At 42.4% G+C, this 12500-nt stretch overlaps 1 protein-coding gene across 3 annotated transcripts in view; it reads left to right on the forward strand.

Moving 5' to 3' along the window:
- dock8 (dedicator of cytokinesis 8) overlaps positions 1-12500 on the forward strand; it is a 187996-nt gene that overhangs the window by 26282 nt on the left and 149214 nt on the right. For all 3 annotated transcript variants that reach the window (XM_034170521.1, XM_034170523.1, XM_034170524.1), the window contains exons 3-5: positions 6810-6988; positions 11642-11713; positions 11850-11958. In XM_034170521.1, the coding sequence (XP_034026412.1) occupies positions 6810-6988; positions 11642-11713; positions 11850-11958 (360 nt within the window). The remainder of the gene's footprint in view (positions 1-6809; positions 6989-11641; positions 11714-11849; positions 11959-12500) is intronic.

Below are 12500 nucleotides of genomic sequence, written 5' to 3' on the forward strand. Positions count from 1 at the left end.
GAGCGAAGAGAGAGAGAGAGAGCAAGAGAGCGAGAGAGAGAGAGCGAGAGAGAGAGCGCGATAGAGAGAGTCTCTTCTGATGTTTTTGCAAAGCTTAAAATCAGAAGAGAGGTCTGAGGGGGCAATTAACCTACCAGATCTACAGGGGTGGAGGATCTGACAAATGTACACATTTATTTTGGTTGTTTCCAATTTTACTCCAAATCAGTGATGGTCCTTAAGCAAGAATTGAATCATTCATCCATGGGTTAATCTAACCAGCTTCAGAAATGGGTCAGTGCCGCTGTATGGGTGCTGCTTACCTTGCAGCTTATACAGGCAAATCTTTAATATAGCTGGATTTGATATGTGGGAGAGGGGCTTTAGTTCTATAATCTCACATATGATAGTTCCCCATCATTCAGCTGTCTAACATCATGACAGTAGAGGATTGTATCAGTTGCTGACTGTCATGCATCTCTTTCACTTTAGACTTTGGATATGTTAAGTACCAAAACAATGAATCTGTCATTTTTTCTGCAGAATCTGTATAAAATTCAAACATTAAGAATAAAAGCTGCATGTGTGTATTTTCATGCAATTACATTTGAAGAGCTCAGATGCAAATCCAGTAAGTATTTATTTATTTTTTTTAATGGAGAAAAATGCAGTTGAAAATGGATATTTAAAGGAAACTATATTCGGAAATGCACACACTTTCATCAATAAAATGAAAACACTTCAAATTCTTTCATTTTTTGCACACTGATGGTCCCCTTGACAGCCAAGTACATGTTGGCCTCAACTAAAAATTTATGGTTTTGGAGAAACTGGGTTTTGCATCTGAACTCTTCATTTGCTCTTGCAGTGTGTGTGTGCTTTCTGTTCCTGTCTGTTGAAATACCAGTTGATGGAGTGATGCCTGATGTCACTTCCTTCAGTGACTTGTGGTTTCTCCAGCGCAAATTTAGACTGCCACACAGTTTGCCTGAAAATTCATAGCTGCTCTCACTATTTTCTAAAAGCTCAAACAGTCAGAGTGAGTGTTCATGTTGATAGGGTGTCGTAACCTCTTACAGTTTATTGCTATACTGTACTACAGCTTAGTTTTCTAGATCGACTAATCTTCTTTGAATATGATGAGCAATTTAAAGACAACCCACGTCTGATGTTGTGGATGACTTTAGCAAAAGAACTCTACGCAACAAGGTACATAATGTAAGTTCCTATATCCGGAGTGCGCCATTTTGTCCACTTCCTTTTTATAGTGCAGTTATCAGTGTTGAGCCGGGTAAGTCTGCAAGTTCTGTATTTATTGACAGGATACTAGAATTGGTAAATGTGAATTATATGTATGTTTGTTTCATCTCCTACTTATTCTGGTCAATGCATCCTGATGTAAAGTAGATGTAGTTTTTTGCAAGAGTGATATGTGTTCCTGTTTGTGATACTTATTTTATTACCTTATTGATGCATATGTCTGAACTGAGTTTTCACAACATGTACATTTCTCTGTCGACTAAGGGCAAACCTGATTTCATTGTCCGAATCTGTCGTTTAGCAGTTACCCATAAAATGAACAAGAGGGGCAGTCTGTGTGGGGGTCATTTGTGAGGAAGTGGGTTTGTCTCCGGCTTCATTAACAACTCCTCAAAGCAGCATGTGGTGTTCAGAGGCATGCATAGATTGCATTCATTTGTATCTGTTGGGCTTTTTTTATGGGTGGAGAGTGGCTAAAGCAGAAGAAGAGGTTCTCTGCTGTAGAAGCTTGTTGAGATGCACAAATGCTCTTCTGAAGTGTTTGATTTTTGATCTGTTCTTTTAAAATAGTAATAATACAGTTTGGTTTTGTTGTCTGTTCTTTTCTTCTTGTGTTGCAATATCCCTCAAAAATATCCCTCAGGGTACACTGATGTGCAAAAACATGTCTGAAGGCACATGGAATTTCATTCTGTTTGAGAGTTCAGTTCAGCAGTGACTGGTCCTGTTGCTGCAGGTCCATCGGCTCCCCCCCCCCCCCCCCCCCACACACACACACATATGTTTGCAAATGTTTTCTGTCTGGAACACTTGGCACACTTTGCATCACTGCAAACTCAAATATCTCTTTTGAATATCTTGATGTACTTAAGTATATTAGCTGTATATGTTGACACATTCGGCAGAGGGGTGTGTTGTTTTATTTACATTTGTCTTTCAGTATGATCTTGTGAAAACTAATTTTAGAGGTTTTAGCTGTGGTAGCTTGTACACTGTTATCTGGTTGGGTGTCTGCCCACTTTGTGTCTTCATGTCAGACACACCAGCACTGTGCAGGTTCCTGTTTTATGCCACAATTTTATCCTGTCAGGCATCATAAAAGAAACCTAGTCACATTAGGTTTTTTAGTTTCTTTGAGTGCTTTCTGTTGTTTGTTTTGATTTGTTTATGCTGTACTTGCATTTAATGCATGAAGGACGTGTATGATGATTTTAAATCCTATTCAGTAGCCCAATATTAGAGGTGTATTTAAACTGTGCACACTTGTGCTAAAGCCCTGTACTTTGTACACGAGTCAGACATGAGACGATTGTGCTTTCCTTCACAAACTACATTATAACTGCATATTCAACAGTTATAATGTTTAAATAACCCAGGGGAGAAATCTCCGATTAAATAGGGCTTTACACTTCTGAGTTCTGACCTTAAAAAAAAAAAAAGTACCCCTCTCAGAGCAATGCAAGGCCCCTCCACAAATCTGTGTCTGGCACCGTGTCTGCTTCAGGGTCCTGGTGCATCCAGACTTGAGCCCCTTTTTCAGTTTCACTGGATATGCATCCCAGCAGCTTAAGGTTTGAAATATTATCCTTACCTTGGAAAATGTCAGAAGGTGTCTGAAGTAAACTGGGTTATTTTGCCATTGTGCTGTCATCTTGTTTTAACTATCGATGTGTTTTCAAAATGTTAACGAAAAACTGATTTTTTTTTTTTTTTTTTTTGCTCCTTTGCAACTTTGATATACTTTGGTAATGCCTTATGTTTTCTTGTGCCAATATTGTTGTGCACGATATATCACCACCAGGAGATTTTCTTGAAGTGCAATTATTGTGCTGAATTTATGGTGTTTTACAGCTATGCCGCAGTTGTCTTTGCAAATTCACAGAAGTTACACTGAAAAAGTAACAGAAGTATTAAACAGGTTTAAAAAAAAGAAAAAAGAAACAGCTATAAAAGTAATGGCGGGGGGAGTCGACCTAGCTAGCGAATGCTAACCGCTAGCAAATGCTAACTGTTACCAATTCACAACAGGACTGTAGTTAAATAAGGTTCAGAGTAGATACACTTAATGCTGCGTTCACACTGGGTGCGACACGAGCGACAGCAGCGACAGGTTGCCATGTAATCCCTATGGAAGGAGGCGTTGTGGCGCCAAGCCACGTGACGCGATGGACGCGAGTGAAGCGATTTTGAGCGATTGGCGCTTTTGTGGCGCGATATTGCATCACGTCACGTTGCCCTCCTCCCCAAGTTGAAAAATCTGAACTTTTTCATCTTGTCGCACCGCGATGACCAATTGGACTGAATAGGTAGTGACGTGGAGATGTCTGGAGTTTGACTGAGTTGGATGTGAACATGTCCTGTCTCTGGTAGCAGCCTGTGAGCAGGACTTGTGTCCCTTTTGTCCTTTATTTCACAATTATGACAGAGTTTTTGGGGGAAGAGCGAGCAGCAACCCCGCAGAAGGGGCAACGGAGAGTTTTTTTTTTTCCTTTCACGTGCGCGAGCGAATCATCCGTGAAGATTATTTTATTTATTAACTACACAGATGTATAATAAAACAAATAGTGACTGGTTTATAACACAATTATGACAGAGTTTGGGGGAAGAGCGAGCTGCAGCCCCACAGCAGGGGCAGCGGAGTTTTTTCTTTTTTAATTGTTTACATGTGCGTGCGTGAACGGGATAGAAGGTCCTCAAACGGGGTCCTGCAGAGGCGGAAGGACCTCTGAAAGCGGCAGTCATCCAGACGCAGCTCCTGCAGCAAATAATGAAACTCCCCGTGAGGATGTTGTGAACCCAGGGACGGCGCTGTTGGTGATGTTTGTCAGCTTTCCACAACAATTAAGAGCACAGCAACTCGCTACGTGTGATCAAGGTCCGTCATGTTAACTTGACTGACAACCGGAGCCGGCGAGCGGAATGGAAGGTCCTCTTATTTGATGACGCACAGGGGCGAATTTTTGCTGCGAAAGCAGAGCGACACACCGGGTGTCGTCTGGTCGAGCCCGGTGTGACAACCACAAGAGTGCTAAACAGAAATAAAAGAAACGTATACAACCATGTAAAGTTCAGAAGAGCGTCGCAACAGCAAACAATCCATCGGAAGCAAGTTGCCAGATCTGTGACCCAATTTTATGGACTTCATTTAAACACATTTGTGAAAGAAGAGCGAGGAGCTTCTGCAGCAGCAACTGCAGTCAGCAGCATTTTTTTTCTGGGCTCTTTTTGAGCGTGTAGTTTCACTGCATTGTGTACATGGTATAAAAACAATCCTGCCTGATTTATATTGTGGGAACAATGGAACATGGCAGGAAACGGCATTGCTTAAATTTTCATTGTTACGCAGATGATACCCAGCTTTATCTATCCATGAAGCCAGAGGACACACACCAATTAGCTAAACTGCAGGATTGTCTTACAGACATAAGGACATGGATGACCTCTAATTTCCTGCTTTTAAACTCAGATAAAACTGAAGTTATTGTACTTGGCCCCACAAATCTTAGAAACATGGTGTCTAACCAGATCCTTACTCTGGATGGCATTACCCTGACCTCTAGTAATACTGTGAGAAATCTTGGAGTCATTTTTGATCAGGATATGTCATTCAAAGCGCATATTAAACAAATATGTAAGACTGCTTTTTAGCATTTATGCAATATCTCTAAAATTAGAAAGGTCTTGTCTCAGAGTGATGCTGAAAAACTAATTCATGCATTTATTTCCTCTAGGCTGGACTATTGTAATTCATTATTATCAGGTTGTCCTAAAAGTTCCCTAAAAAGCCTTCAGTTAATTCAAAATGCTGCAGCTAAGTACTGACGGGGACTAGAAGGAGAGAGCATATCTCACCCATATTGGCCTCTCTTCATTGGCTTCCTGTTAATTCTAGAATAGAATTTAAAATTCTTCTTCTTACTTATAAGGTTTTGAATAGTCAGGTCCCTTCTTATCTTAGGGACCTCATAGTACCATATCACCCCAATAGAGCGCTTCGCTCTCAGACTGCAGGCTTACTTGTAGTTCCTAGGGTTTGTAAGAGTAGAATGGGAGGCAGAGCCTTCAGCTTTCAGGCTCCTCTCCTGTGGAACCAGCTCCCAATTCAGATCAGGGAGACAGACACCCTCTCTACTTTTAAGATTAGGCTTAAAACTTTCCTTTTTGCTAAAGCTTATAGTTAAGGCTGGATCGGGTGACCCTGAACCATCCCTTAGTTATGCTGCTATAGACTTAGACTGTTGGGGGGTTCCCATAATGCATTGAGTGTTTCTTTCTCTTTTTGCTCTGTATGCACCACTCTGCATTTAATCATTAGTGATTGATCTCTGCTCCCCTCCACAGCATGTCCTTTTCCCTGGTTCTCTCCCTCAGCCCCAACCAGTCCCAGCAGAAGACTGCCCCTCTCTGAGCCTGGTTCTGCTGGAGGTTTCTTCCTGTTAAAAGGGAGTTTTTCCTTCCCACTGTTGCCAAGTGCTTGCTCACAGGGGGTCGTTTTGACCGTTGGGGTTTTTCCGTAATTATTGTATGGCTTTGCCTTACAATATAAAGCGCCTTGGGGCAACTGTTTGTTGTGATTTGGCGCTATATAAATAAAATTGATTTGATTTGAATCATAAATTGGCGTCAGGTAACGTTGTATTGTGAGGGCGTGGCTTCCAGTCATGTCGAGTAACGTCGCTTTGCCCTGACTTGCACTGAAACCACTTCCTTTCTGTGTCGAGCACAGGACGCAAAAAAAATTAAACATGCTTAATTTTTGGTGTCCGATTTGGTCGTCCTTTGCATCCCTCACGCTGTTGTGGCGTCGAGCTGCATCGTCTCGGCACTGGATTGCTTCCATGTGTCATGACTACGCCCGACGCAACTCGAAGCAGCCCCGGTGTGAAAGGGGCTTTAGTGGACAGCTGTTGTCTTCACACGTCGGTTATAGTGGTTATAGACTGTGACCTTCTGGTAATGCGTATTCATAAAAGTGATAATTGGGCTTTACTGTATTGTCAGAATTGGTCTCTAACTCATGACCTAAGATAACAATGGGACATCTTTGGTGTTAGGTCTCTGTGAAGCATCCTTGGATACCACAGAGGGCTTTGTTTGAAATTAATGGTTTCTTAGGAGGAGTCAGATAGGCTGTAATATTTGCATTCTGTGTTGAGAACACCCACAAACCTGCTATCACGAGCTGTACCAGATAGATGCTGTGTCTGAAAAGTAGGGGTGTAATAATGGTCTGTCTGGGTGCATGCTGCTCAGGACTCAGGGTGGTTCTTAGTCTGGTGGATGGTCAGAACAAGGAAGGAAGACTTTAAACTCGCTATGCTCGTGGTGTCAAAAGTTCTAATATTTTTTTCTTGTAATAATGGCTCAAGTTTGCTACCTTTGCTATCACATAGCTCTACTACTTAATTTTCATATTTTTAAAAAATAAAATTTAAACTGCATTTCAGCAAGTGCTCCTCCCCACTTGCTCATCATGGTTGCTGGCATGTGTCATAAATTGTCCATCAACATCATCTTTTTGATCTCTTCCAATTCCATTTCTCTTTCTCCACCACTTTTCTATTGTTCAGCCTCTGTCGTACGAAGCAGTGGAGCCATTGGACTTGGAGGAGTTCCTGACATCGCAACTGCGAAGTGGAGACACAGCCCTCATGCAGGAAATTGGAGACTTTCCCAACGATGACCTGACGGTTCAGCAGGTGGAGAAAGAATGTCGCACCATTCGACACTCTGCACCTGAAGATAAGAAGTAGGTCTAACATTGGCATTGAACACCAAAGAATTCCATGTGTAGTCACACAGGACAACACAAAATCCTTTTAAAAAAAAAAAAAAAAGGCAAGTTGAAGGGGAGAAGGAATGTTTGAAAATATGTAGCTCTGAGTTCCCAAGGGACTCTGTTGAGCAAGACTACTTTTGATTGCGCGCCATGCTGGAAACTGGTTTCCAGTGTACATACTGTACATCCATTGTGTTTGTTTACAGTCTGACAAGAACTGAACATCAAAGCTGAATTAAGTGCTAAATTGTGTATGTTAATGTGTCAGTCATGTATATTTAAACCTATATGGTGATTTATAAACTTTAAGTGAATTGATGCAGTTGCATGAGGCAGGGATACATTTAGATGCTCTAATATACAAATAATGAATCTTTGTGTTCGATGGTACAAATATTTCATGATGTGAAATATTTGGCTTCGCCTTGTTGAATGGTATGTTCCAGCTTTCACCGAATTAAATATTCGTTCCATTGAAAGAATGTAAAAACATTAATTATGTGTTTTATATAACGGCTAAAATAGATCCTTCTCATTTGATATTTTATTAATTTATAAACAAGAGAAAAGGGACTAGAGTTTGGTGTTCCGCTGCTGCTAAAGTCCAAATTGTGACATGTAGTCCAGTGATGCAGTGCACTGACTTCGGACTTCATAACAACAACAACAAAAAAACAAACAAACAAAAAAGACTTTGTGTAGTTCCACAGTTCAGCCAAAAATCATGTCAGCTTTTCATGTGAACAGCTCTTAATACAGCTGTGTGTGTGTGTGTTACAAGAATCGGCGCCGTCTTTTAGCTCAGTCAAATCGTAGTCTCGCTTGTCGTTGTCCCGGTTGTGTGTGTGCGTGCGCACTCACACAACCAGGTCGGCGCATGTGTACTACAAAAAAAAAAATTGTGTACATCCTCAGTGCAGTGGAAAAAAAAAAATCACGTCAGAAATTAGTCCAGCTGTGTGTGTGTGTGTGTGTGTGTGTGTGTGTGTGTGTGTGTGTGCGTGCGCGCACGCGCAGAGTGCAATGGTACCAAACATATGGAACCAAATTTGCACTCTAAAGCCCAGGTTACACATAGACGGTTTTGTCGGCAGGTAGTACGTAGACCGAAGTTTGCGGTAGTTCCAGCTGTTTTCGCGGTGGAAAGGGGTGGAGTATTTTGCCGGTGTTTTGAGCGCTGTACTAGCCGCAAATACGCGGATAAAACGCTGCTAAATCCGCCGAATAAAGCGGCATTTTGACGCCGTAGCATCCGGCACACATCAGGCAACGGGGGTTAATACCCAGTTCTATCCTTTACAATCGCAGGTTAAGACGCGCATGAGAACGGTGTTCTCCTGCCGCCCATAATGCCCTGTGTACCGCTGGATTTATCCAGGCAAATCCTGCATTACTCCAGGAACTTTTGCATATAGGCACCACCCCCAGAGTATAATAGGCTAATGCAGCTGTCACTGCAGGGGGAGGGAGATCATCTCTCAGCCTTTTCTTCTTCTTTCCTTTTTCCTCTCCTCAGCGTGTTGCTCGTCTCCACCACAGGCCTCTCCTCTGCTTCTGAACCAGACCTCTTGGTAAGTCCTTGCTGCTGACCACCGCCTATCGGCGGTTTGGAACGCCGTTAACCGGGAGGTGGCGTTTAGAACGACGTACTGTCCGCTAGCGCCGCCGTTTTGTTTGCCTCTGTCGCCGGTTAAAACGCCTTTGAGGACGCCGATGTGGGCTCTATCGCCGTTTTACACGCCGTTGGTTAGGGATACAACGCCGGCCGCCAATTACGGCGGTGTAAACTGCATCACTACAGGAAGGGGCAGGATGAAACGGTGATTAAAAAGTATCAAATGCCGTTGTTCGCATTGACTCCGTCGTCACGCGAATTCTCCGGGAGTGCTCCCGGAATTATTCGACATGTTGAATAATTTTTTCGACAATTCCCGGTAAAGCCGGAACTAAGCCACACCCCCTAGTGCCGGCGTTGACAACGGCGTTTGATCCTTAAGACGGCCAAAAACTCTTCCAGGACGCTTCCGGGAGCTCTTACCGTCTGTGTAAACGGGGCTTAAATGCAGTGCAACACAAATGGGACGAATAATCCATGTCATGTGACATGCAAAGCACCAATCAAATGACACGGATCCACTTAGCCGTTATATAAAACCTGTTTTCATCATGATGTGGGCAGAAACCTGTCTAAAACCAGTTTTAGCCAGTTTAGCATGTCTAAAACTGGCAAAAACCTCTAAAACCCTTGGTGAAAACTTATGAGGTCCTGGTATAAACTTACATTTAACCCCTTCTAAGCCTGTATATTCCCTCGATGGGAAATTGCACTTTTTATTTGTGAGATACTGACAAGCCAAAATGAGGTGGGTGGTAGGGGGTTAAATGTCTTGTACACACTGTGCACCCCTTAGTTGATGTATTATCCATACGAATGTACAATTTATACCTATTGTTTGATCATTGTAAAGTGGTTTACAGGCTATTTATAATGTGGCAAAACTGAAATTGGCACAATATTACCAACATGCAAATTGATAACAAGTGTTTATAAATATGTTTATAAATTGTTAAAGTGTTTATAAATTTGTAAATGTTTTCTTAAACCTAATTTTTGTATAAGTAATACAATCATATCATAATTGCTCATTCCAATCTGATTTACTAGCAGCATGACATCTGAGAAATCAGCAACTGAAAATTGCAATCTTAAATGATAACAGTAGTATATTCTGAAGGTGTATGACAGCAGATGTGTCTGCTCTGCATAACCAAGCAAAACTGATTTTTGTTATCAAATTAGCCCATGTTTATATCAAGATCAAAGCAGGGGTGGTGGCCAAGTGGTTAATGCGCTTGGTTTCAGTTCGGAAGGTTCTGGGTTCAAATCCCACCCCTGCCACATTTCTCCATGTAATGTGGAGTTGCGTCAGGAAGGGCATCCGGCGTAAAACCTGTGCCAAATCAACATGTAGATCCACCTTGGATTTGCTGTGGCGACCCCGAGTGCAAACAAGGGAGCAGCCGAAGGGACTTACTTTTACTTTATATCAAGATCAAAGGATCATCCCTCTTTTGAAGTTGATGTCAAACTTAAAGACGAATTTTGTTTTTGCGCCTCTTGAAGTAGCCTCCCTGGACACAGTGAAAGAGATGAGTTTTTGAGACCTCGTCTTAAAAACAGTAAAGCCGTGGTCACAACCCGCCATACTTGCACGTGCGTGCAGTCTACTTGCAAAAACGTGGGCTAAATTTGGAGATCCGTACTTCGTAAGTACTGCCTCAGTACGAATTTAGGAGCACACAGACACACGCAGACACGCCGTAGAGGTTTTAGTGCATGCAGAACTTTCGCTGCGGTCAGGCTGCGGATTCACCAGCAGTGCAGATGACGCACATTGTGAGTACTGCCTCAGTACGGATTCAAAGCAGCACATTTTCATTCAATTACTATTAAATTAACCAAATCCGTACGTAGGCAGTACGGATTTGGAGGCCGACAGACTTGCATGCACAACGCAGCTTCTCACTTGAACTTGGACTTTATTTCCAAACATCAGCAACACACACTCCACAGCTTCAGTCTGATAACTAGCTGTAACTTTTCGAGGCAAGTAAGCACTCGTACAACTGACCGCTGCAGGCTGGACATGCTCATGCATCGCCGACGCCGAAAAACACCTGCTGCTCCGGTCCCGCTCATAAAAAAAGAAAAGCGACACCCCCCACCCCCCCCAACACATGCACACTGCATTACTGTCAACTCTCTTTATCGTTACACTCCTAGAGACGTGCGTTGAACGTATACCCTCCCTCCTCTTGCTACTGCCTCAGTACGTTTTCACAAAAACGTACTGGCTGTGGCATCCACAGAAAACGTACGGCGAAAAAAAACACACGGTGCGTTGTGACCGGGGCTTTAGTCCTCAATGAAGGATCAGGTGGAGGGGGTGATGGAGGGATGGCTTATAACCCAACAGCTGTGATGGTGAATGAATGAATGAAGGCTTCAACAGGTCTTCAGACCCTGATCGTCTGGGATTTCCCAGCGATTGGACAAGGCTAAGGATCTGTCAAGAACAGTGTATTTCTTGGCATGCAATGACATTCCCATGTTAAACAAACCCACGCACAGGCGTCTCTAGATTGGCCCTGGATGTCCACCATCCCATCTGAGAATTGACTAAGAAGCCATCTTCCTCGCCACCAAGGGACTGCCACAGTGATTCATTTGCGATTATTTTAGATTTTTTATATATATATATTTTTCCTATTTTAGACAGATGTGTTTTTGCTGGCAAAAACTGTTCAGCAGAACTTGGTTTCACCAGGCAGTTTTTGTGAGGTTTTAACCAAGATGCCGTTAAAATGTCCCACCCCTGTCATGGGGAGACCAATGGAATTCTCACAATATGTTTGAATGTCTTCGGTCACTGCAGAACTATTCTTTCAATGTGTGCTATCTTTGTTTAATCACATCATTCACTTGCCTCACACCTTGAGCATGAAGTAGAGCTGAAGATAGAAGAAGAATGTAACTGTTGAGGTTATCACCAAATGTTTGCATGCATGCTTGTTAAAGAATGAGTGCACACATACTTTTATTATCCTCTTGTGTCTTTGTAGAGAAGATTTGGATCCGCATGTGAGAGACTGTGTTAACAGTTACACCCAGCCCTGGCTTGTTGTGTCAAGAAGGTTAGTGCTCTTCCCCTGGAGTACAGTGTCCATATTTTCAGGACTTAGTCAGGTCCATATGTTTAACACAGTGACAAAAGTTTTGTAATTTTTCCTCTGTCTCTCTCTCTCTCACTCTGTGTCTGTTTGTGAGCAGATGCCAAGGGGATGGCTGGAGTGCATATTCACATCGAGCTGGTCTTGCCAATCTCCTTCAGAAACAGATATTTGAGTCAGACATGCAACCAGAGAAACAACAGAAAACTGTAAGCACCACAAACACAGACAGTTATGACAACTTTAAAATATTAGAAGTAATCAGGTTTAACCTTGGGAAAAAAAACAACACTGTTGAATTATTCATCAAAATTTTAATGTGGAAAACCCTCATATCCCTAAGTTCAAGTTAAGGTGCTGTTTTATTTCATTTGATGGTGAGCTAGTGATGTAAAGGCAGATCTCTGCTACTCAGTAAAGCAGAAGCTTTGATAGTTACAAAAGTGTACTTCAGTGCAAGAGTCTTGTGCAGTAGTATGAAGTGCATATTATGTTAAAAAATACAGTAGTATGCAAAGGCTTTAGGCATAGGCAGACCTTACTTGTGTGAAGCGCCTTGAGGCAACTCTGTTGGCCCTATATAAATGAAAATAAATTGGAAATTGAAATACGTATTTCCTGTGCCTACGATGTTGAAATATGATGAAAAACTGGTTTTGTGTGTGTGTGTGTGTGTCAGCCCGAGTCCGAAGGACAAGTGTCATCAGCGTAGCAATGAAAAGTAATCCCATAACGCCACAGTATGTGCCCA

Source organism: Thalassophryne amazonica, chromosome 5 (assembly GCF_902500255.1).
Source record: "Thalassophryne amazonica chromosome 5, fThaAma1.1, whole genome shotgun sequence".
In the NCBI taxonomy this organism is placed as follows: domain Eukaryota; kingdom Metazoa; phylum Chordata; class Actinopteri; order Batrachoidiformes; family Batrachoididae; genus Thalassophryne; species Thalassophryne amazonica.